The following is a 26776-nucleotide window of genomic DNA, read 5'->3' as shown; positions in this document are numbered from 1 at the left end:
TTTGTATTTTTCCGAAGCTGGAAACGGGGAGAGACAGTCAGACAGACTCCCGCATGCGCCCAACCGGGATCCGCCCGGCACGCCCACCAGGGGGATGACACTCTACCCACCAGGGGGCGATGCTCTGCCCCTCCGGGCGTCACTCTGCTGCGACCTGAGCCACTCCAGCGCCTGGGGCAGAGGCCAAGGAGCCATCCCCAGCACCCGGGCCATCTTTGCTCCAATGGAGCCTCGGCTGCGGGAGGGGAAGAGAGAGACAGAGAGGAAGGAGGGGGGCGGGGGTGGAGAAGCAAATGGGCGCTTCTCCTATGTGCCCTGGCTGGGAATCGAACCCGGGTCCCCCGCACGCCAGGCCGATGCTCTACCGCTGAGCCAACCGGCCAGGGCAAAACTTCTTCTCTTTCAATGGGAGATAGAATTTACATACCACCTTGCATTGATTGTAGTTCCTCTCCCTTCCTGGAATCTTGAGAGTAAAATAACTCTACGCTAGTGAGGGAAGATGAACCCTGAAAGATTTGTAAATGTCTTTGATTGTGTTACCTTGAAAGTCTTAATGTTTCTGTGTATCCCCTAAACAAATGTTTTCAGCTTGTGCCATGATGCCATGTTCTCCCCCGCCCATGTGTGATCAAGGGAATATAAACAGCCCCTGAAATATTTTTGGCTGGCACATGATTTGGGTCTGCTGCCCCATGTCAGATATATGCAGTGGACATATTTAATAAATCTCCTCCTTTAATAAAACTCTTAAAAATTCATCTGGACTTGATATCTCCATGTAAACCTGTGGAATTGAGGTACGAGTACTTTACAACAATAAACCTAGTGAGTGGACTACCTGGGTTCAAGTCTTAATGCAAAAACTTTCTAGACAATGCAAACTGAATTTGGGGAAATATGGGCAAGTCATTTACCCTCTCTGAGATTTAAGGAAATGAGACTAACACTATTATTCTTATTTGTCAGATTGCTAGAGCAGGAGAAATGAAATTAAATTATGAATATTAAGTGGCGTAATAAATGTGAGATCTTATTAAATGGGATCCTAACTTTGTCTTAGCTTCTCTATAATAATAGAGAATTTAGGGAAGGATTATTTGTTGAAGATTTATTTTACTTTAGTTGATGTAACTCATTGTTATAGTCAAGGCTCTCCAGAGAAACAAAACCAACAGTGTGTGTAAAATAAATGTAACAAGTACTTGGCTCAATTACAGAGCTAGGGGAGTCCCAATATCAGCAGCTGACAGGCTAGACAGCCAAGAAAGCTGAGTTCTAGTCTAATTCTAAGGCTTAAAACAAGGAGAAATGATCATTAAATTCCAGACTGAAATCTGGCAGGCTCAAGACCCAAGAATTGCTGATATTTCAGTTCAAGACCAAAAATAGGAAAATACCTATGTTCTAGCTCAAGGTACTAGCCCAGGCATGGGCAATATATGGCCCATGGGCCGGGAATGAGTTTATGCAGCCTGCGATTAAATTTTTAATATTCTCCACAGGACACACTGTGGAAATGAAGTAAGTGGTACTTTTAAATTGTTATACATAAAGTACGGTATCTTCAGTAATCTTCAGCTCAACTTATATTTGTGAACAAACTTTTTCTTTAATGAATCTAAGTAAAAGTAAAACAAGATCAAGATTGAATGATTTACGTTTGGAGGCTGTGTTAAGAATAGCTATTACAAGTATAGAGTCAGATATTAAAAAAATAATAGGCGATGCAAAGTGCCTCAACACGTCACATTAGTTTTTTTGTTAATTTGTTGTACTAAATTACTTACATTTATTCCTAAACAAATTACATAATAAAATTTTGTTTACTTAAACGAATTGTTTTTGTATTTAACATTTTTTAATTTTAGTATTTCGTATGGCCCGTGAAAAATTTTCTTTCTAATCTGGCCTGGGGGCAAAACCTATTGACCACACCTGTACTAACCTTTGGTTCTACTTAAGTCTTCATTTGATTAGGTGAGGTCCACTAACAATAGAAAGCAATTTCCTGTACATAGTCTGTCAATTCAAATGTTAATCTCATTCAAAAACACCCTCCCAGAATACTGTTTGCCTAACTATCTAGATATCTCATGGCCAGTCAAGTTGACACAAAGAATTAACCATCACATCCATATCTTACTTGAGATAATTTCCCTTCTAGTAAATCACTTTTATTGTATCCAGATATCTAAAACATGTTTATTTAACAGGCATCTATCTTAGAGGAGTTGCTTTTCGTTTGATGTGCTCAGAGGTAATGAGGAGCCACTGAGCCACTTCACCCGCAGGTGTTGTAAGGTACCAAAAACTACAGAATTAATATTGATATTTTAAGAGGCTTGGAGAACATTTTATTAATTTGGGTTAAGGTATGCAGAGAAATTGTGAGAATAGTCTCTGTATTGTGTGATTGGCATAACCAATCACATTGGCATTGTATTGTAAATGCAAAGGAGAGGAAAACATGGATCACCAGACATTCCAACACACCTGTGGGGAAAGGGGTGAATGGCTAGCCAGGTGCAGGGAGAGAAAAGCCAAAATAAACCTTTTCTTATAACTATGAGCCATTTGCGGGCATTTGTCCCCACAGAAACTACCTCTCCTATGTAAATGCATGTAGTTAACACTTGTGACTCTGGACAGAGAGATAGCAGATGAACACTAGATAATATGGGAATGCCTTTTAATATGTAAAAAGATATCTTTCTGCCATTGTGTTGACTTGTAAATTTTGTTTTCTCCAAAAGGATGTATAGCTTGCAAATTGAACATGGTCCTATCATGTTAAAGGATATATGACTATAACCAATAGTGGTAAAGGGCTCCTAATTACAATTTTTGCTTCTGTACTTACAAAACTATAAAAACCAAGTAGAACAAAGGGCCAGCACATGCTCCCTCAGACCACTTTTGGAGGAGCCGCCGCTTGGCCAAGCTAGACAATAAAGCTTTGGTGTATAATCAATGGACTTTGTTCATGTCTTCAATGTTTTGGGTCCCTCCAGATTAGGATTAACAGGTAATGTGAATTATTTTAAATTCCCAGATATTGAACACACAGCCACATAGTGTTGATACCCCTATACAGAACCCTATGTGTTTATATTTACCATAGCAGAAATACTGGTAGTTTATAAGGTAAGACATGTGAATTAGTGAAGTAATGACAACTCTGAAATTGAGATTACTGTAACTTTCTAAATGAAACATGTGATTATTGTTAGATTCAGGGAGTACTGGAGCTGCCAAAGAGTGTAACTATTGCAGGAACAGTAAGTGCTGATATGGCTCCTGTGAGGCTGGGAACAAAGAAGGTCAGAGACCCTTATCAGAAGTTTAGGTTTGAAATTCGCCACTAAGCTAAAACCGGCCCCTGTTGCTATGCTGCGTGTGACCTCCCTAGCCAATAGCTAAACTGCCACATCTGCTTCTTTCTATGCTTGCTCACTTAGGATATATAAGGGCCTGGCTGTAAGCTCCAGGCGCGGCTCCCATTTGCAGCTCCTTGTGGGCACGGTGTCTCCGGACATCTTGGGAGTTCGCCCCTGCGCAGGTTAAACTGGCCAATAAAGTAACATCTTAACTCCTGAAAGTCTCCGACATTTGTTCTCGTACCCGGTGGATGCTACAATTATCTTAAGGTGTGTACCTGTGTGAAGATTTTGTAAAAATTTATTACTATGAATTTTTATGGAAAAATATAAATTCTAACACAATTTTAAAGAAAATTAAGATGACTAATAATCAGGTTGATAGTTAATATATTAATATTAAAATGCAACACTGACTCTCAGCTTGGTCATTGTTATGGTAGATAATATATTTTAGCAAAAAATCTTTAAAGTGTGATAGAATAATTTATTTCTCTGTTTAAAAAAAATAAGAAACTATTTTTTAGCTACTTTCCAATATTCTTATCACTATCAACAATCTAAAAGTTTTGTAGGTATCTGAGTTAACTATAAGGTGTAATAATTATGGAAAATTATAATTATATTTACAGAATTGGATGTAGGGAACACATGACCCAGGGGGAAGACTCACCTTTTGTATCTCATCTTAAATCTACAACTAGTTGGACACCAGTGATCCAGCAAAGGTCCCTCTACTCAACACACTGGCACACCTGAAGATGGGCATATTGGGACACATAGGAAAGGCAGGACAGTGACTGATTCTATAGCCACTACAGCTAAATCCTTGGCTAACACAGTAGCTGTAGAGAAATATTGGTGTAGCCCCCATACCCTAGCAGAGAATGAGAAAGGCAGTACAGCACTGGTGCCTGATAATCTGACAGCACTTCCCATTGCTTGTTACAGAACCCAGTAACTATAGTGAAGACATGTCTAGAGCATCATGATTATAGCACAGTGGTGCCAGCAGTCATAGGAGCCAGGTACCAGCACAGTGGGCTCAAAAACCAGGCTCCCTCCAACCTGCCACATACTCCCAAAAGAATAGTCATACCCCAAGACCAAGGAAACCTGGACATAGGGACATCTACCATCCTGGCCACCTAAGTGGCTCTCCAGTGACCATATTGATCCCTCTCTATCATAAACACAGCTGCCTGGAAGCACAAGTAGCACAGATAGGAGAAAACAAAAGAAAGGTCTCAAATTACCAACCTTCTGAATTGTTAGAATTTACTACTTCAAATGCATCAGCAGAGAAACAATTGATCGAGCGCCATGAAGAACCTAGGTACCATGGTAACACAGAAAGAAAATTATAATTCTCCAGAAACCAAACTCAAAGTCATAGAAGACTATGATCTCAACGACAGAGAAATCCAAATAGAAGTCATGAAGAAACTCAATAAGATATAAGAAAACTCAGAAATGCAGTTCAGTGACCTCAGAAACAAAATGAATAGAAGGCTTTAACAAAGAGAAACTATAAAAAGGAACCAAACAAATTCTATAGCAAAAGAAGCAATAAATAAGATGAAGAATGCATTAGAAAGCACTGGAAATAGCACAGACCATATGGAAGAATTAGTGAACTGAAAAATAGAATTTTAAAAATGATTCAGATCAAAGGAGAGAGAGAACTAAGATTAAAAAAAAAAACAAAACACAGAAAACCTGAGAACTTATCTGACACCATTAGAAAGGGTAACATAAGAATAATGGGTATCCCAAAAGGAGAATAGAGGGGGAAGGGAACAGAGAATGTATTCAAGGAAAAAATTGATGAAAACTTCCCAAATGTAGGGAAGGAACTGAACATTCAAGTACAAGAAGCTAATAGAATACATAATTAATGCAACACATAAAAAAACCTTCTCCAAGACACATTATATTAAAACAGTCAATAACAATTCTTGAGGCAGCCAGGGGGAGGGGGAGGAGTAACCTTTAAAGAAACTCCATCAGATTTTTCAGTAGAAACCCTGCAAGGCAGGATAAAATGGAATGAAATATTCAAAATACAGGCAGTCCTGGGGTTATAAACAAGACAGATTCTGTAGGTTTGAAATGTTTAAATATTTATATGCACAAAAAGGTAAAAATTAATACTGTTAAGACAAACATCTGTCTAAGTTGTGTTTAATAGGTAAATGTACCTTTTTTTTTTTTTTCCATTTTTCCGAAGCTGGAAACGGGGAGGCAGTCAGACTCCCACATGCGCCCGACCGGGATCCACCCGGCATGCCCACCAGGGGGCGATGCTCTGCCCCTCTGGGGCGTCACTCTGTTGCATCCAGAGCCATTCTAGTGCCTGAGGCAGGGGCCACAGAGCCATCCTCAGCACCTGGGCCATCTTTGCTCCAATAGAGCCTCGGCTGCGGGAGGGGAAGAGAGAGACAGAGAGGAAGGAGAGGGGGAGGGGTGGAGAAGCAGATGGGCGCTTCTCCTGTGTGCTCTGGCCAGGAATCGAACCCAGGACTCCTGCACGCCAGGCCGACGCTCTACCACTGAGCCAACCAGCCAGGGCCCTTTTTTAACTTACATACAAATTCAACTTAAGAACAAACCTTCAGAACCTATCTTGTCCATAATCTGGTGACTGCTTGTATCAAAAAAGTAAAACCAACAGCCAAAAATATATTCAGTAAATTTTGTTAGGTATGAAGGAGAAATAAAGCCTTTCCCAAAAAACAAAAGCTGAGACCATTTACCACTATAAGACTTGGATTACAAGAAATGTTAGAAGCAGCTCTTCTCCTGAAACAAAAAACAAAAGTATATAAAACTTTGAGTAAGATGACAGACAGAGGCAGGAAATTGCAACTATCTCAGAATAGGGTGGTAAACATTTATAAATGCTTTTTCCCCTTTGACCTTTGTTATAATACCTATATCTGCTGCAATTTGGAAATGAACTCATAAAAGGGAATAATATGGGAGGAGGAAAAGGAATGAACTTGTATGGGTGAGTGAAGATAAAATGAAATCAGAAGAAAAAGGACTTTTGTATCTATGAGACATTTTATATTAACCTAATGGTAAGCACAGAACAAAAATTCAGAGCTGAGACACAAAACAAAAAAAAAAAAGAAGAAACGGAAAAAAATTACAGAAAACCACCAAACAGAACGAAACACAAGAGAAAAGGAACAAGGGAGATATAGAGCAACCAAAAAACAAAATGGCTGGAGTAATTTCTCACCCTAAATGTAAATAGACTAAAATTACCAATCAAAGGGCACAGATTAGTGAAAAGCATTAAAAAAATTAAAACCAATTATTATATATGTTGGCATCAGAAGACCCATCTCAGGTCCAAAGAGAAAATAGGCTTAAAATGAAAGGGTAAGAAATGACAGATACGCTAAGTAAATTACATACAGAGAAAAGCAGGTATAACCATACTGTGCTTCAGACACAATATATTTTAAGAAAAAAAATAGCCAACGATTTGCATTTTATTGTATAGGAGACAAGCCATCAAGAATACATAACATTAAAATATGTATCACACACCCAACCTGGGAGCACCAGAACATATAAAGCAATTATTTAAAAATCTGAAAAAATTGACAGTAATAATATAATAAAGAGACTTAGATACCACTTATAGTAATGGATAGACCACCCAAAGTCAACAAGGAATGTTAGCCTGAAGGAGAGACCAATAAATGGAAAAATATCCTGTGCTTATGGGTTTGGAAAAATATTAAAATATCCATAAATACTCAAAACAATCTACAGATGCAATGCAATCCCTATCAAAATTCCAATGACATTTTTTCACCAAAATAGATTAAGTAATCCTAAAATCTGTATTAAAACACACACACACACACACACACACACACACACACACACCCCAGCCAAAGCAACCTAAAGAAAGAAGAACGATGCCAGAGACAACATGCTCTCTGGTTTCAAAGCTACAGTAATCAAAGTTTGTTACTGGCATAAAAGTTAGACATATAGATCAATGGAACAGAAAAGATAGCTCAGAAATAAATCCATGAATACATGGTTAATTAATTGATGACAAAGGGGCTAAGAACATACAATGAAAAAAGGAAAGTCTCTTCAATAAAAAGTGTTGGGAAAAGTAGACAAGCACATGCAAAAAAGAATGTAACTGGGCCACCATCTTACAATATATACAAAAGTTAGAGTGAATTAAAGACTTGAACAAGACATGAAACCATAAAATCCCTAGAAGAAGATATAGGCAGGAAGCTACTTGACATTTGTCTAGACAATGACTTTTTGAATTTGACACTAAAAGCAAACAAAAGAAAAATAAACAAGTGGGATCACACATAGCTAAAAAGCTTCTGCACAGCAAAGGAAACCAACAGAATGAAAAGGCAACCTTCTGAATGGGATAAATATGCAAATCACATATATGATAAAGGGTTAACATCTAAAATATATAATGAACTCGTACAACTCAATAGAGAATCTGGGCAGAGGGCTTGACCAGGCAGTGGCACAGTGGATAGAGTGTTTGGGACGTGGAGGACCGAGGTTCAAAACCCTTAGGTCAACAGTTTGAGTGCAGGCTCATCTGGTTTGAGCAAGGATCACCAGCATGATTCCAAGATCGCTGGCTTGAGTGATCACTCGGTCTGCTGTAGCCCCCCAGTCAAAGTACATATGAGAAAGCAATCAACGAACAACTAAGGTGCCACAATGAAGAATTGATGCTTCTCATCTCTCTCGCTTCTTGTCTGTCCCTATCTGTCCCTCTTTCTGTCACAAAATAATAAATAAAATGGGCAAAGGACCTGAATAGACAAGGGCATGAAATGGTGCCCAACCAACACTAATTCTCAGGAAAATACAAATCAAAAACCACAATGAAATATTACCTCTTGTTAGAGAAGCTACTCTTTAAAAAAGACAAGAAATGACAAGTTTTGGCCAGAATGTGGGGTAAAGGGAACCTTGTGCACTGTTGGTGGCAATATAAATTGGTACAGCCACTATGTAAAACAATATGAAGATTCCTCAAAAAATTAGAAATAGAAGTACTTTATGATCCAGCAATTCCACTTCTGGGTATTTGTTCAAAGAAAATGAAAACATTAATTTAAAGATATATACAGCCCTATGTTCACTTTTTTTATATATAATAGCCAAGATACTGAAACAACCGTAGTGCCCATCGATGGAAGAATGAATAAAGAAAACATGGCATGCATTCACATGCGCACACAGACACACGGAAGCTATAAAAAAGAAATCTTGCCCTTTGCAACAACACGGATGGATCTGGAGGACATGATGCAAAGTGAAGTAAGTCAGAAAAATAGACAAATGACATATGATCTCACATACATGTTAAATCTAAAACAAATTACAAAACAGGTTGGTAGTTGCCAGAGGCAGGTTGTAGGAGAAGGGCAAAATGTGCAAAGGGCATCAAAAGGTACAAACTTCAATTATAAAAATTAAGTTGCGGTGATGTACAGTATAGTAACAGTAGTTAATAATACTATATTACATATCTAACAGTTGCTAAGACAGGTCTTAGAAGTTCTCATCACAGGAAAATAAATTTTTGTAACTATGAATGGTGACATGTTGATTTGTCATTATTTTGCAATGTATTAAAATACTGAATCATTATGTTGTACAATTGGAGCTAATACAATATGGCAATTACACCTCAAAATATTAAGAAGCAGTTTCTCAGGAGAAATTGCAGGTACCTGCCTTCCCTCAGTGATTTCTTCCCCCTTTTTTTTTTTTTTTTTTTTTTTGTATTTTTCTGAAGCTGGAAACGGGGAGAGACAGCCAGACAGGCTCCCGCATGCTCCCGACCGGGATCCACCCGGCACGCCCACCAGGGGCGACGCTCTGCCCACCAGGGGGCGATGCTCTGCCCCTCCGGGGCGTCACTCTGCCGTGACCAGAGCCACTCTAGCGCCTGGGGCAGCGGCCAAGGAGCCATCCCCAGCGCCCGGGGCCATCTTTGCTCCAATGGAGCCTTGGCTGTGGGAGGGGAAGAGAGAGACAGAGAGGAAGGAGGGGGGGTGGAGAAGCAAATGGGCGCTTCTCCTATGTGCCCTGGCCGGGAATAGAACCCGGGTCCCCCACACGCCAGGCCGATGCTCTACCACTGAGCCAACCGGCCAGGGCCCCAAATTTTGCTTTATCAAAAAACAAGAGATTTAAAAGTTAAGCAAAATGATTTTTATGAACCTAGACACAATATTTTTTTTTATGTGAAGGCAGACAGGATTGATGGATTTCCATAGAGGTTAATGTACTCGTCTCAATTCTCACCTCTGCTTTTAAGTTGCACAGAATACAAATCAATATTTTACAAGAAATCATTGGAGACCATAGTTGGGCAGAGTAGAGGGAAAAGAATGCCCTGTGGAAGATAAGAATATGAAAGAGATAATAAACACACAAGAGCATGTCTGCTTTCAAAGATCATACCAAAATATAGTATGACCTTCTTCACAATTAAGAATCATCTGCACTCACGAATATCTTTTCAGGAACAAAGTGTTAAGAAAACATGATTATCCCTATAGTATTGCCCTGAAGAACAATAAGAGAATAATTTATATCTCCAGAAATGGGAACCAGAATAAAATTCCTAAATTTAGAGTCATGTACAAGCTACTTTTAGAATCACTAAGAGTACCCAAGAGGATTAGATTTTCTATTGGTTTAAATCACCAGAAATAATTTGTTTTGGCCTTATACTATTGTGATTTGGTCTGAAACATTAGTCACCACATACTTAATTTTGTATTTATTTGTTAATTGTGAATTTGAATGAGTGGATCAAACAGCCATGCAGGAGGAGATTGTGCACTGTGTGGACTCACAAAGGCACATACCACACGCTTCCACTAATTCCAACAACTGAACATGGATCCGGGGAGGGCTGTCAGGAAAAGCATTTGTATGTCAGTCAAGAGCTAAATGTCATTTAAAGTGACCTTGTCCCTTGAAATGACAAAAGGAAATATTAACATTCTTACTGTATTTGTAGTTAGCATTTGAAAAATGTTAACATCAAAGAGAAAGATAAGGCGGCTTTGACCTTCCTGCCTTTTTGGAGGGATTCAGGCAGACAGACCCCAGACCTCTAAGTGAGGCTAGGGAACCAGCCTGGTACCCATTTGAAGAAGGTGAATTAGTACCTGGATCCAGGAAAGAGGAAGGTAGAAAATGGCTAATTCAGTTTTCATAGAGAGTGATAATTCCAACTTTCTAGAAAAGTAGAACATTCTGAATTCTTCAAGAGAGCTCCTTCCCGAGGAGCAGAGGGCTGGTGGGGCCAGTAACATTTAACTGATATGTTCAGATAGATCCCAAGAGGATAAGTCAAAACTCAAAGGTGGTTGTTGAAGGCAAACAACAAGCCAAGCATAATGAACGCACACCACCTGGAAAACCCCTGAATGGTATACCAGCAGGCTCATGAGGAAAGGGTCCAGAATACTAATGGAGTCTATTTTTTTTTTCATTCCTCCCCTTCAGTGAATAGGCACAACACAAAATTCTCAAGAGGATCTTCAGAGTATGTAAAGATCCATTTTACTGTAGAGAACAGGCTTTCAGGATGCTAAAAGGCTGATCAATATTGAGCTGCAAACCAATTACATGTGCTGGGCAGTTTAGGGAGGACATGGGGCCACTTGCCTATTCCTTAGGAATCCCTTCTTGGAGACTTCTTGATCTACAGGAACTGGTGACAGAGGTGAGGGCTCAGTTAGATAAAATGAAAGACACTGTTTTACTTGGCAGATAAATCACATTATTTTCCTTTCAATTTTTCAGCAAATGACTAAGACAAATTCTAATCATTAAAAAGTGGGATTTTCTTTCTAGAAACATCGGGAAGTTTTAAATTCTTTTACAATGCTATTCTTTTAAAATTTGTTTTTGTGAAAGAATTTCAATCTAAAATGAAAGCAGAAGATACAAAATGGAAAGCCTCACACATATGCTCTCGGGAAAACAAAACTTAGGAACCGAGAGACTGATTTCCCATAAATGCCTGATTTACAGAAAACTGATAACATTGGAATTTTCTTAAATGATAGGGGATGCAACTTATATCAAACTTAGAAGGTTTTGCTTATGGTCTCCAGAGGCATGAACAAGAAATGAACCAGGTTGGGTTGGTCTTGCAAAATGACCTAAATTGAGTTTGTTTGTACGACTGGACTATTTTTGTCTCCTTGGGACAGTTTCAAAGCTTGTCACCGTTTGTTTTTCACTTTAACAGACTTTAACTAAACTCTGTCCTCTTTACGTCCCCTGCCCGTAAACATGGCTGACCTCAAATCCTCAGGGGACTCGCCTGCAGCGTGCTATAGTTAGACCATCCTGAATTGCAATTCTTCTGCTATTCCAGAATAAACTCACTTTTAAAACTTGCTTCAGTTTACCTCTTCATTTAGGTAGACAGTTTTTGCTTCTAAAGTAATCCCAGAATGTCAAAGAGGTTTTAAATACCTATATGTTACAACTTATTAGCAATTCTCAGAACGCTAAAATAACTGAAAGTTATTTAAAAGCCAAGCAGTTTGAATTAAAAGCATTTCTACTTAGAATCACCCTTTAAGTTTCCATAAGGTTATTCATTGACCTCACATTTCATTGAAGAGTGAATGGTATATACATAATTAGATGCACTGAGCATGATGGAGCAAATGTAGAAAGGCTTTCTGCAATAATAAAACCATCTAAAGGCCATTATTCTGGTCTAAGGTGAGAGAAGAGGTGAGTCTAGAGCCAGTGGTAGACAATGCAAAGCCACTCACCACCTTGAAAAGTAGACACTTGAAATGTGTAACTGAGGAACTGAATTTAAAAATTTTAATTTTAGTTTCAATAGCTGCGTGTGGCCAGCACAGATGTCAATAAACTTATAACTGAAAGAATAAGTATACAAATGAGTGGGGTTTAGTGTAGGACAATATCCTGATTAAGTCAGTACAGGATTAAGTCCCAGGAACACACATGGGAGAAATGGGCGTACTAAGAATAGATAGTCACAAGTTGGACATGACAGAAAAATCTCTAGATACTATCGACATTTTACTACATGCTGTAGAATGTGCTTTGACAACTCAGGTTTCTTGGAACTCTACAGAGACAAAGTAACTGCAGAATCCCCATTATGTTGACTTCAATTAGATTACACAGTCACCTTTCCTCACATACTATGTTATGTAGATCTTCCCATTGTATAAAGGACATACAAATGAACTAGAGGGGTCTGCTTAACTCTGGTGAATCAATTTTAGGCTGTACTCTATAGAGTCATCTACACAATTTTAACATAATAAACCTTATGCATTTTTCACACAACAGAAACAGCAAGCTGGTCTCCTGGACAGAATGGCAAAGGTTCTCTCCACCATACCTCTGTACTAATTCTCTGCATGTGGCTAGTCAGTCAGAACAAATCATTGAGAGGAAAAGGTAGAAAGTTCACCTTCCCAGTTTACTGGGTAAGTATGGTAAACATTTCCCTCCTGAACCAGAGGACTTAAGCTGAATATACTTTAAAAATACTTGTCTGAAATGTTTGATATAAAACACATTTTCCCCAAATATTATGCTCTTCAGGGATATTAAGACTAGAAGAGAACTTGTAAAAGACACTCTCAACTTCAATTATCATTCTCATGCTCATTTGGATTTTAGTTAAGTTCTCCAAAGTGGTACAATATTTTATCAGAATAATTTCTTACACTGAATCTTCTACTTATCCATTTAATATCCATTGAACACTAAGCCAGTTATATACTGACAGAGGTGATATAATAGTCTAAACCAGTGGTAGTCAACCTGGTCCCTACCACCCACTAGTGGGCGTTCCAGCTTTCATGGTGGGTGGTAGCGGAGCAACCAAAGTATAAATAAAAAGATAGATTTAACTATAGTAAGTTGTTTTATAAAGATTTATTCTGCCAAACTTAGCAAAAATATGACATAAAGTACTTGGTAAGTAATTATTATTATATGCTTTAACTTGCTATAACTCTGCTTTATAAATTTTATAAAGTAAAGTGACTTCCCTACTTTATAAATCACCATTACTGTGGAACCAGTGGGCGGTTAGAAAATTTTGCTACTAACAGAGATACAAAAGTGGGTGGTAGGTATAAAAAGGTTGACTACCCCTGGTTTAAACATTCACCTTGCCCACCCTCAAAGTGTACACTAATATAGAAAAGAGCACATAACAGGTTAAACAATAGCTACGACTAGGGTATTGTGGGAACATACATAAAGAACATTTAATGGATGAAGCAACCATGAAATTATCACAGAGAACATAATAGCTAATATGAGTTAGGTGCAGGAGAGGGCATTCCTGCATGAGATAACCCCCAAAATAGGCTATAGTATGTGTGAGAATGAATAATTCATTTTTAAATAATTAAATATTATATTTCTTAACATGTCCAGGCCAATATATCTGATAAACAACTGGGTACAAAATTTGATGCTCAAGGCAAAGCATGGGGGTGACACACAGGTTTTGGCATATTCTTCAATTGAAATAAGAGTGAGTAGGTTCTCCTTTGAGCAGTGTACAGAACAAGAGGAGTCAAGGGACAAGGGCAGGATGCAAGGAATACCCCAGCATGGAAGAGCATGAGTATAGAGAAAAAGCTAGGAAGCTGGCAGGAGAATTCATCTGAGCACAAGGTAACATAAGAGCATTATCATTGACGCCAAGAGAGGGGATGTTTCAAAGCAGTAATCATCAACAGATTCTAATACACCCAAGAAATCTAGAGAAAGGGCAAAAATCGTCTTTAGTTTGGCAATAAGTGGAATCACTGATAAACTTAACTTGACCAATTTCAACAAAATGGTGGGAAGAAGGCATTTACAGTGGATTGAAGAGTGAATGGTAGATGAGAAGACAGTAAATGAACAGAAGCACTTTGAAAATTTCAAATGAAAAGTGATAGCTCAAAATGGTGATGCTAGGGAGAGCACTATGCAGACAAAGCCTGTTATACCATCATGAACTAGTTCTAGGGTGGTGGTGAATCTTATGGCTAAGCTTCCTTAAATGTATAATTATGGGCCAGGATCCAAAGGATCTTTATAGCCAACAATCCTCAATGTTAGTGAAGAACCAAAAAAGAAAATAGATGTGAAGATTCATGCAAACAAGACATTGTCATACAAATGTTAGTTATTATGGTCATTATTACTACAATTTGGTCATATCAGCCCAGTTTATATCAGAGTTGAAAAACAAATTGAAAAGTCTGCCCAACGGAGTTGGCAGAGAGGAAACATCAGTAGTTATGCATTATGCATATAATTCAGACTCAGGAGAGCCCATGAATAACTGCAGCGAACCACAATTGCCCTCTTTAAACAGCTCAGTGTGAACTTCCTGAGAGAAAAAAAGCATTCCAAAGTCCTATGTAATTGGATGTGATAATAATGGGAGGATTGGCTTCTTCCATGCTTCTCATTTCAGTTGGAAAATATGAATAAACTCTTTATGCAAATTATAACTGCTGTCATTTTGATAAAACTCCAACTAGAAAATCTGGATTGTTGGGTGCAGACCCTTGCCAGCTCTAAACAAATGGAGATCGACTAACGAAAGATTTGAAAGGCACCCTTTCCATGCTATGAAGTCTCTGACATGGGCAAGCTTTTCCTATTGCTACTGCATTCAAAATTAAAGAATTTATAAAACAGTTTGGAGCCTTTCTCTTTCATGCACAGAATCCTTAAATTTGGTTTAATCTTTTTTCTTTCCTCTGATTCTTTTGCTTTATCAAAGAAGAACCCGGTACGCTGCTATCCAGTGTGCATAAATAATTCTCTTTGTACCTTTAGGACTTTTGGCACCAAGTGTTCTATTTTTTAAAATTTATTCATTCATTAAGCCACTAAGGTTGAACACTTACTACATGTCTGGCCTTATTCAGGGGACATAATAATGAGCAAAACAATTTCTGCTTTCAAAAAGTGCATAGGGAAAATTATTTGAAAACTGATGTCACACAATTCAATGAGTTAAGTGCTAGAATAAAAGCACATGCAAGAGAATGATTAATCTTCCAAAGGGTGTGAGGATAGCTAGGTGGAGTAATGTTTCACAGAGGAAGTATTACTTAATCAGAATCCTAAAGGATTTTGATATTTAGACAAGAGGACACATTGGGTTTTTTTTTTTATTTCTGATTGATCTGTAAGTTTTTTGAGGTCAGTGATTCTGTCTTCCTCAACTTTGTTTCTCTTAAAGTACCTGCTATAAAATGGACTGTTTGCATTCCCCTCACAATTCACAGACAGAAAGCAAATCTCCAATGTAATGGTATTTGGAGATAAGGCTTTGGAAGGTGATTAGATCATGAAGGTGGAGCCCTCATGAATGCAATTAGTTCCCTTATAAGAGAAATACCAGAGAACCTCATTTCACCATGTAGGCACACAGTAAACAGACAGTATCTATGAATCAGAAAGCAGGCTCTACACAGACAGCAAATACACAGGCACCTTAATCTTGGACTTCCCAGCCTCCAGAACTGAAAGAAATAAATGTTTGTTGTTCAAGCCACCCAGTCAATGGTATTTTTGTTATAGCAGCCCAAACAGACTAACAAAGTACCCATTACAGTGATTTGAACCTAAGTACACCAAAATACTTGTTAAAATAAATCCAAATGCTGTTAAGTTTCCTTTTTCATTCTTCTGCCTTCATATTCTTCTTAAACATAGTACCATCTGCAGGGTTGATGTTCCTATTACATTGGTTTAAAAGGTTCTGCAAACATGGCATCTCCTTTAACCTTTGTCATACTATTGGTGTTGCCAATCCACAGCCTACTCCCCAGTTTCACCATTAATGGATTGAATTCTGATTGTCTTCATCTGCTTTTTAAACTGTCAAATGTGTAGCTAATTCAGTTTGTTCTCTTGGAAGCTGCTACTCTCTTCTACACTTTCCAGAAGATCTCTACAAATTTCAAAATCAAGAATTCTCAAACTTAGATTAATTGGAGTTGTCAGCCATCAGATGTGATGTTGACATCTCATATAAGGCTAATCTTTTCCTACGTCCTTTTTATCCCTCAAGATTTATGCATATGTATATAGTTTCCACAGCTCCAAATCTGTTACATGGAATGACCATTCTGATGTCTTAAAAATGAAAAAAATAAGCTAAAGATAACATTTTTAAATGACAGAAGGTTTAGGCTTTCCCAAATTTATAAAGTCCCCAAGTAAAGGAAATCATAAGCCTGATCAGTCTAGCTGCCTTACTGTTAAAACAAGTGAAGAATAAATAAAATCAAAATAGTAATAGCCAATACCTGTGCTATAGGTAGGATGAGTTGTTTTTGTTTTTTTTTTTTAGAAGTAAAGGTATTTAGAGCTCCTCCACAATATGCATTTAACTATTACCCTTGCTACCATTACTATAGCTAGAGTCCTTTCTTAACTGTGAACTAAAGAAATTCAGTTTAAGTCAAAAGCTATTATTTGCAAAGATGGGTGTTTTGCCTTTTTTCCCCTCTTAACTCAGTGGCATAGTCCAAAGCCATTGCTCAGAGAAAGCCACATTATCTTTGATTTGCCATTTTGGTATTCTGTCACTCCTGCTTCTCAGCAGTGCAGGGACAGTCTGGATTGTTCCAAGTTGTTCTGTGCTGTATCCTTAAGAGATCTTTATCTCATCATACCAGAGCGAAAAAATGTATTAACTAAACATTCACAAAGCAAACCTGTGTGACCTTGAGCATATCACCTGACTTTCCTGTCCTATTTCTTTCTTTATAACCTTTAAAAATAAAGAGTTGCCATTACATTATTTTTCAAGTCCCTTTACACTATGATAATGAGATTGTTTGTTTGTTTGTTTTGGCAGAGGGGAAGACTTTCAAAGTGGACCTCACCAAGATACCATAGTATCTATTCTCATACTGGAAAAATTTAAGACCTGATTTCAAACTACTGGTATGGCTGTATACTTGAAATCTATACCAGATGTCTTATGTGGCTTTGAATACTAATAACAATATTATTGAGGAATGAATACCAAAGTATTGTGATTATGTATGTATGCATGCATGTATGTATGCATGCATGTATGTATGCATCTGCACACACTGTAGTACGTCCTTCAAATGGCAACTTCAGAGTGCTATGACAATTATGACTCTATGTAATTTAGACTTGGAATTAAGGATTTACAAGATGAGCAAAAATTAGGGGTGTGGGGGCAAAAAACAGGTCAAATAAAACTTCTGGTTGGCGGGCACTGAGGCATTTTCCTGAACACAATGAGAGCCCATAGAAGAGTTTTAGATAATGAAGTGATATAGTAACCTTCCTTTCTTAAAAATTACTTTTGTTTCTCTGAAGAGAATGGCTTTGAAGAGCAAGAAAACCTTTTGGAGCCCTGGTCCTTAATTCATAGCAAAAATTTCCTTTATGTTCCCTCTCAATTTTCATTCTGGGTTGGAAATTGCCCCCAAATCCTCTCCTCTCCTCTCAGAAAACTCTCAAAATATTCTCACTGTGTCTTCAATCCTTTCCTTCTTTGCATATTATCTTTTTCTTTTAATACCACAAGTAGCTGTCTACCTTTTTCATGAAAACACAATGCTTCCCCCAGATTGCTAAAAATATAAAAAGAGCAAAATGGACCATTAAACATGTTTAGACCCACAGGACCTTGTGCTAGAAGAGCCCTATGCTTTGTTTAATGCTCTATTATCTCTGTCTTGAAATAATTTTTACACAAGAGGTCCCACTTTGCATTTGGCATTGTGTGCCCAAAATTACTTAGCCACTTATGGAGCAAAGATAAAATATTTTGATTGTATTTGAGTAGAAGTGAGCAATACTCAACTTGTTCTATACTCTGCTATATGTTACTACCATGTCCAAAGCTTTGTCCATTTCATTTTCAGTACTACCACGATAATCCAAGTTACCATTGTCTTTCCTTGATATTACAGAAATAACTAATATTAGGCAAAGAAGACTTAAAAGAAGTTACTAATGATAAAGAGGGATATTTTACAATGATAAAAGAGTGAATCCATTAAGAAGTTATTCCAAATAAACAATATATGCACCTAACAATAGTCTCAAAATAAATGAAACAAAACTGTCAGAATTAGAATTAAAGGCAAAAGCAAACAATTCAATAAGAATATTTGAAACATTCTTCAATATTCTTTCAAAAATGGCTCTAAAAACTAGGGTGATGTTCAACAAGAATATAGGAGACTTAAAAAATTCTATAAACAGGCCCTGGTGGGTTGGCTCAGCAGTAGAGCATTGGCCTGGCGTGCGGGGGACCCGGGTTCGATTCCCGACCAGGGCACATAGGAGAAGCGCCCATTTGCTTCTCCACCCCCCCTTCCTTCCTCTCTGTCTCTCTCTTCCCCTCCCACAGCCAAGGCTCCATTGGAGCAAAGATGGCCCGGGCGCTGGGGATGGCTCCTTGGCCTCTGCCCCAGGTGCTAGAGTGGCTCTGGTAGTGGCAGAGCGACGCCCCGGAGGGGCAGAGCATTGCCCCCTGGTGGGCAGAGCGTCGCCCCTGGTGGGCGTGCCGGGTGGATCCCGGTTGGGCGCATGCAGGAGTCTGTCTGTCTCTCCCCGTTTCCAGCTTCAGAAAAAAAAATATTATAAACAAAGATGCCTAATACACATTACAAAATACTCCACCACCAACAGCAGAATATACATTATTCTTAGGGTACACAGGAAACAGTTTCCAGGATAGACCATGATCTGAGTCATAAAACAAATTTCAATAAGCAGGAAAGGATTGAAATTATATAAAGTACATTTTCTGACCACAATGGAATAAAACTAGAAATCATTAAAAGAAAGAAATTTGGGAAATTCACAAATTATGTGATATACAACATATTCTAAATAGCCAATGGGTCAAAGAAAAAATGAGAAAGAAAACTAGGAAATACTTTGAAGTGAACAAAAGTGAAAATACAACATACCAAAATTTTTGTGATGCAGATAAAGCAATACTTAAAAAAGGAAGTGTATGGTTAAAAATGCCTATAAAGAGAAAAGCAGACTTCAAACAAGAATAGGAATCCATGAAATAAAAGAATAGAAAACAATAAAAAAAAAAATTAATGGAACCAAGAACTTGTTTGAAAAGATTGAGATTTTGACAAGTCTTTACTATATCACCAAAAAAGAAGAGAACTTTCAAATGACTAGAATTAGAAATGACAGAGCATGACAATTGACCTTTCATAAATAAAAAAAGATTACAAAAGAATAATATGAACAATTGTGTTAACAAATTAGATAATTAAGTCAAAATGAACATATTCCTGGAAACACATAAGCTACCTAAACTAACTCAAGAGGAAATAGACAGTCTCCTTGGCTCAGAAAACATCACTCCTGAATTCTACCAAACATTTGAAGTATGAATACCAATACCTCACAAACTCTTAAAAAGAATAGAAAAATATAGAATAATGTTTTAAGAAAAACATTCTATCTATAATAGCATCACAAAGGAAAATATTTAGCAATGAAATTAATAAAAATAAAGGTAAAGCTTGTACTGTAAATACTAGAAGGCATAATTGAGAAAAATTTAAAAAGAATGAAATAAATGTCAAGACATCTCTCTCATGTTCAGTCTGTTATTTCCTCAAAATAGTAAACTCAGAGTTACCACATGTGTGAACCAGCAATTCCACTTCTAAGTATCCATAGATAACATTGATTTTATATATATATATATATGTGTGTGTGTACCTACATACATGCATACATACATAATACACACACAATTATAACAAAAAAAAGGACTTATAGCAGCATTTTTATAGTAACCCAAAAGTAGAAGATATCCTAGTGCTCATCAACCAATGAATGGCTAGACAAAATATAGCATATCCACAGAATAGAACATTAGTTGGCAATAAAAAAGAATCAAGTATTGTTACATGCTGTAAAATAGATGAACCTTGAAAATACCATGCTAAGTGAAAGAAGCCAGATAAAAGATAACATATTGTGCAATGCATTCATTTATATGGAATGTTCAGACTAGGGGAGTTTCTGGAGACAGTACATTAGTGCTTACCAGGGATGATCCCTTATTACTCTGTACCTGTTTCTATTATACTGATTATTAGCCCAGTAGTTCACAATGAGGACTCTGATGTCAGAATGCCTGTGTTCAAATCATGGATTCTCCTTTTGTTAAGAAGGGGCTTTGGGCAAGTCGCTCACCTCTTTGAGACTCATAAAATAGGTATCAATCATATTAGAAAAAAAGGAAGTGGTTCTAGGCATGGTTTTTTTAAAGTGAGGGCAAGTTTAATCTTATAAAAATTTCTTCCAGGCCCTGGCCGGTTGGCTCAGTGGTAGAGCATCGGCCTGGCGTGCAGAAGTCCCGGGTTCAATTCCCGGCCAGGGCACACAGAAGAAGTGCCCATCTGCTTCTCCACCCCTCCCCCTCTCCTTCCTCTCTGTCTCTCTCTTCCCCTCCCGCAGCCGAGGCTCCACTGGAGCAAAGATGGCCTGGGCGCTGGGGGTGGCTCCTTGGCCTCTGCCCCAGGCGCTGGAGTAGCTCTGGTCGCAACAGAGCAACGCCCCAGAGGGGCAGAGCATTGGCCCTGGTGGGTGTGCCGGGTGGATCCCGGTCCGGCGCATGCGAGAGTCTGTCTGACTGTCTCTCCCCGTTTCCGGCTTCAGAAAAATACAGAAAAAAAATTTTTTTTTCTTCCAAATTGCAGGACATATCTCATAAAGAGTGTGTGAGGATTAAATGAAGATTACACAAAGGTGCTCAATAAGTAGCAGTTACTATGTTAAATAATTAATAGATTAATGATTTTTAATAGATTAAAATTTTTATGTCAATAAAATCTTTAGTAATATATACTCTTTTTTCCCTTTATTTTTTTTTTGATTTGGTGGTTAAGCTCTTTACTATCAGTTCTACTTATGTAAAATATTTTTTAAAAATATTAGAATTTCCAGCTTTATAGGCTGAAATAATCCTTAGCTTTTGTTTATGTTTTTCTTGTCTGAATTTGGATTGGCTTTTTCCTGCTGACTTGCTGAACAAATAAAAATAAGACTTGAAAACAGCTGAGAAGGCTCAGTAGCTTTTAAAAAACTGAATATACACTTGAAACCAAGTTTCTTTCCAAAATAAGCTCCTTTTTTCCCCCCCTTCCACTTGAGGCACCACTTTTTTGAGCTGGAAGTCATTGATATAGATGAGAGCTCAGTGATCCTGTCCTCAGAGGACCTTTAATTTGAAAGCAGACCTAAGAGCCCCAGCCTTCCAGCAGAATTACTCCTGAGCACATGCAGAGCTGATTTCCAATATTGTAAAAGAGCTGACTCCGATAATGCAATTCCCTCCCAAATATATTAAAAGCCCACCAAACCTAATTCAACTTTTAGAATTCAAATTGGTCATTTTCAGTGGAAAAAGATAGGAAATGCCAGTTTTCACTGAGATTACCAATTCAAATACAAGATGGGACTTTTTGCATAAACTCACTGCTTTTACAATTGTATCTATGTTGCCCCCTGCTGAAAATCCCAGCTTTCACTGGCACCAACATAATTATAAATTTGCTTTAAGCCACAATACACAGACAACAGTCACAAAATAATAATATGATTACTGAAAAATAATTTCAGGTTTTACCATATGCTTGCATGCTTTGGAGTATGATCTTTAAAGCTCCTTCCTCTACGGGGACTATGCCAACCACTGATTCAACAGATAAAGTTCATCTGTATCATTTTTCCTTCAAAATTAGGGATTCTTAAAATTAGTTTCTTTCCTAATTAAGTAAATATGTAAATTGTTCCGAAGGTGAATTTACAAAATCAAGTATAAAAGAATAATAGAACTCTGGCTTATATTCCTTTCCCCAAACTCTCCCTCCATTCCTGCATCTATGTCAGTTTTTAAAAGAAATATATAAATCCTTTAATGAATATTAGTATACTAGAAATACTTTTCATTACCTGGAGTATATAAAGATATTTTTCTTGCCATTGATTTGTGTTTGTGTGAGAGAGAGAGAGAGAGAAAGAAAGAGAAAGAGAAAGCATCATCAGCTCACTGTTTCACTTCCTTGTTCCTTTCGATTGTGTACTCATCAATTGGTTATCATTAGTGCCCTGACGGGGGTTGAACTCACGACCTCTATCCACTGGCTTTATCCACTGGCACCCTGGCCAGGGTCATTACATTTTATAGCTGTATGTTACTCTCCTGTTTGGATGCACTATAACTGAATCAACCAACCATCTATTGATGGACATTTTTATTGGTAATCCCTTTTTAGTATATATAAAAAACACTGCAATGAACAGCCTTGTGAGTGTATTTTTTTTTCTTTATTTTTCTGAAGTTGGAAACGGGGAGGCAGTCAGACAGACTCCCGCATGCGCCCACCCGGCATGCCCACCAGGGGGCGATGCTCTGCCCATCTGGGGCACTGCTCTGTTGTGACCAGAGCCATTCTAGTGCCTGAGGCAGAGGCCATGGAGCCATCCTCAGCACCCGGGCCAACCTTGCTCCAGTGGAGCCTGGGCTGCGGGAGGGGAAGAGAGAGACAGAGAGGAAGGAGAGGGGGAGGGGTGGAGAAGCAGATAGGCGCCTCTCCTGTGTGCCCTGGCCGGGAATCAAACCCGGGACTCCCCCCCCCGCACACCAGGCCGACACTCTACCACTGAGCCAACCGGCCAGGGCTGTGAGTGTATTTTTGACAGTGTGTCTGTGAGGTAAATTCCTAATGAGATTTCTAAAGAGATTGCTGGGTCAAATGGTAAATGGTAAATACATATATAATTTTGCTAGATATTATCAAATTCCACTCTAACTTTTTGCATTTCTATAAACAATACATGAGCACTTATATCTCCCACAGACTTGTCCAAAGAATATTATATTATATAAACATTCAGAGTTTTGCTAATCTGACAGATAGAAGCTGCATTTCTCTTAGGCATGAGTGGGCTTCAGTTACTTTACCTGTATTTAAAGGAGCTGACATTGCTTTCTCTAGGAATTGTGCATTCATATCTCTAGTGCTTATTTTTTTAACATATAGTTTTGGGCATTTATTTTTTTAGAACTCCCTCAGGTTTTGGCCTATTAATCCTTTCTAGAAGCTAATAATTTTTATATTTTATCAATTTTTTTTTTTTTTACTTACAGGGTGTTGTGTCATGTAAAAGTTGTGTGTGTGTGTGTGTCTGTGTATAAAATGAAACTCATTTTCCCTGGATTTAAGTATAGGTTAGAAAAGTTTTTCCTACAACTCAGTTATAAGAAATTTATCCATGTATTTTATTCCTAATATATGTGTGGCTTTGTATAACACTTTTGGAATTCATTCTGGCATATAAGCTCAAATTCCTAAAAGTTTATCAAGCATGAGCCAGTATGAACTGGCTCCATTACAACATTTAGCTGCTTGTGAGTGTGCCGTTGTCATTAACAAAATATTGGCTGGAGAGCCACAGGTTGTTTCTGTGTGGTTCCGGTTTAGTTGTTCTTAGGCACAAGGACTGCATATGGATGTTTCATGAAGTCAGTAAAGTTCCTGGGTCTCAAATTTTCCAGATTAAAAACTTTAAATATTAAGAACACGTGCCATTATTCCTAGAGAATAGTACATTATAGCTTTGGGGAAGAATGTATAACTATTTGCTAAAAATCTTGCTATTACTCTAGTTGAGAATTTTTTTTTAGTATAAAACAGCAGTCATTCAGTTGCATAATAGAGCTGCTTTTTCCAGAAACAGCAACAGAATAGAGAAATATAGACTTGAAGGGAGATGGATGTTATGTATTAAACAGTCATGTTTTCAGCAGATTGGGACTGATTGCTTAGAACAGTATATTCATTTTCTTCTCTCAGTTTTAGAGAATTGATACTCCCATATGGACACAAAAATACAATATATAGTGTCGACTCACCACTACTGGAAGCATCATTCAGATTCAGCAGTCCCCCTCCTAGCCCTCTGTAACTATGGTAACTGTAGGTCCCATTTCCGTTGATGTACAACACCTCCTGTGAGCCTGAAACCGCTGAGGTGGTGTAAGTGGCTGGGGCCGCGTCTGGTTTACATTGTTTGTCAGCTGGTGAGGATTTGTCCTGCAATGACAACAACATCCCATTGTTTATCAAATCTTGTGCTATTTTACCTTGAACAGAAGTATCTTATTATCTGTATGTCAGCACTGAATAAGAAAAAAATATATATACTAGTCAATATTAAGCAAGCACATAAGCACATTTTCAATAACTTTGTAAACAACTAAAAAAGGAAAGCAAAGCCACCATGTGAGACACATTTGGAGATGGAGCAATTTACAATTTCCTACTGAATTTAAAAGTACAATATATGAAGAGAGTTGTTCACAATAGCCAAGCGGTGAAAGCAGTATAACTTTCCAGTCTTTTCATTGAAGATAAGTTGGGCAACATGATAAAATTTGAGTTTCCAGTTTGGGGAAATTGATGACTCTTCTGAGACATATCAGTCTATTATTCTGTGATAAGAAAATGACAATAAAATATACCTACAGGAGAAAGATTCTTAAAAGGAGAAGGTCTATCCTTATAATATTTTCCCATTGATTAAAAACCATTTTTAATTGATTAAAAACCATTTTTAATTGATTGCATTTAGATAGATAGAATAAGGAAGGGGGAAAGAGAGAAATGGAAGCATTCATTTGTGGTTCCACTTAGTTATACATTCATTGGTCACTTCCCATAACTGCCCTGAGCAGGGGCTTGAAACCACAACTTGGTGTTTTGGGACAACACTCTAACCGACTGAGCTACCTACCTAAGGCCTCATTGATATTTTGTATATAGAATTAAGTTATATTATTAAACATACCAGCTCAGACTTCCATTATTAACTATTATTGCAAACCATAGTAACTGTACCAAGCAGGCATATAATTAATTGTATTAATAATCAGAACAGGCCTTGTGGGGAGTCATTTGTATTTAAACAAAGATTTGTATCGTGTATTATTAAGGTTCTGGGCAGTATGCTATATGTTGAGAAATAAAAAATTTGAAAATTCCAATAAAATTTAGTCTACATTGCCTTTTGAGCAAAAGTTTAATATAAAGTTAATTCATGCTTTTCTCTTGAATGATCACTAATACTGGATTCAAAGAAGCATAGATTTTAAAACCATAAAAAATAAATATTCCCTGTAGTCACATTTTATCTCTGTAAGCAGCTCTTAATAATCATTAGTTCCCAAAGTCTCAAAATGACAACTTGCTCCCTGGGTTGCTGCGAAGATTATTTTCAAAACAGGAGTTTTGAAATGCAGTATTATATGTTATATGGATGCAGTATATTATATTATATATGGATGCTGTTATATTTCTAGGCAATAAAATTTCTAGGCAATGAAATTTTACTCATCCAAAAGAAAAATTCCTATCGCAGCTTTTTAAAAACATATTTTGAATTTTCTTTTAAAAAGTCCATGAAAATAAGATAGCATTAATGATTAAATGACCACCAGCAGTGCACTAGATAACACAAGGTTGTTCTGATTCTGATTTTATTGATTAAAAATATACAACAGATTAAAGAAACACTTATAGTGACGTATATAACAAGGTTCTGGCCTTATCAATAAATATATCATACAAGGTTCATCTATGTTGTTGAAAATGGCAAGATTTCACCTTTTTACGGCCGAGTAAGTAGTATTCTATTGTGTGTGTGTGTGTGTGTGTGCGCGCGCGTGCGCGCACATACCACATCTTCTTTACCTATATACCCTTTGATGGACACTTAGGTTGTTTTCATTTCTTGGATCATGAGGGTATTAAGTGAACTAAGTAATATGGAAAAAGGCTAATACCTATGATTTCATTCACTCATGTGCAAAAAAACCCCCCAAAACACATAGAGGCACACAACAGGTTTCTGGTCACCAGAGGGGAACAGGGTAGAAGGAGGGCAACACCAGTAAAGGTGCTCAATTGTATGGAGATAGATGGAGGCAAACTTTTGGTGGTGAGCACGATGTGTACCTATAGCTGTTGATTTACAATGTTGCACACAAGAAGTTTTATAAGTCTATAAACCAATTTAATTTAATTTAAAAAATTTAAAAAATATATCCTTTATATGGTATATATATATAATATATCTTTAAGATATATATGAATATAATTATGTATTTCATACTTTTTAAGAACGGCCTTATAATAGAATGGGTGATTACTTATAGGTGAGGGAAAGAATGGGAATGGTTTGGAAGAGTAAACATTGTCTCCTCATGATCCACCACAGACACACTATTTCAG

The 26776-nt window shown here is 37.5% G+C and overlaps 1 protein-coding gene across 3 annotated transcripts in view; it reads right to left on the bottom strand.

Moving 5' to 3' along the window:
* Positions 1–26776, bottom strand: part of NOL4 (nucleolar protein 4) — a 341271-nt gene that overhangs the window by 12134 nt on the left and 302361 nt on the right. For all 3 annotated transcript variants that reach the window (XM_066352904.1, XM_066352905.1, XM_066352906.1), the window contains one exon: positions 24400–24580. In XM_066352904.1, the coding sequence (XP_066209001.1) occupies positions 24400–24580 (181 nt within the window). The remainder of the gene's footprint in view (positions 1–24399; positions 24581–26776) is intronic.

Source organism: Saccopteryx leptura, chromosome 11 (genome assembly GCF_036850995.1).
Source record: "Saccopteryx leptura isolate mSacLep1 chromosome 11, mSacLep1_pri_phased_curated, whole genome shotgun sequence".
In the NCBI taxonomy this organism is placed as follows: Eukaryota; Metazoa; Chordata; class Mammalia; order Chiroptera; family Emballonuridae; genus Saccopteryx; species Saccopteryx leptura.
The sequence above is the reverse complement of the archived record's forward strand: the minus strand, read 5'-3'. Positions and strand labels throughout refer to the sequence as shown.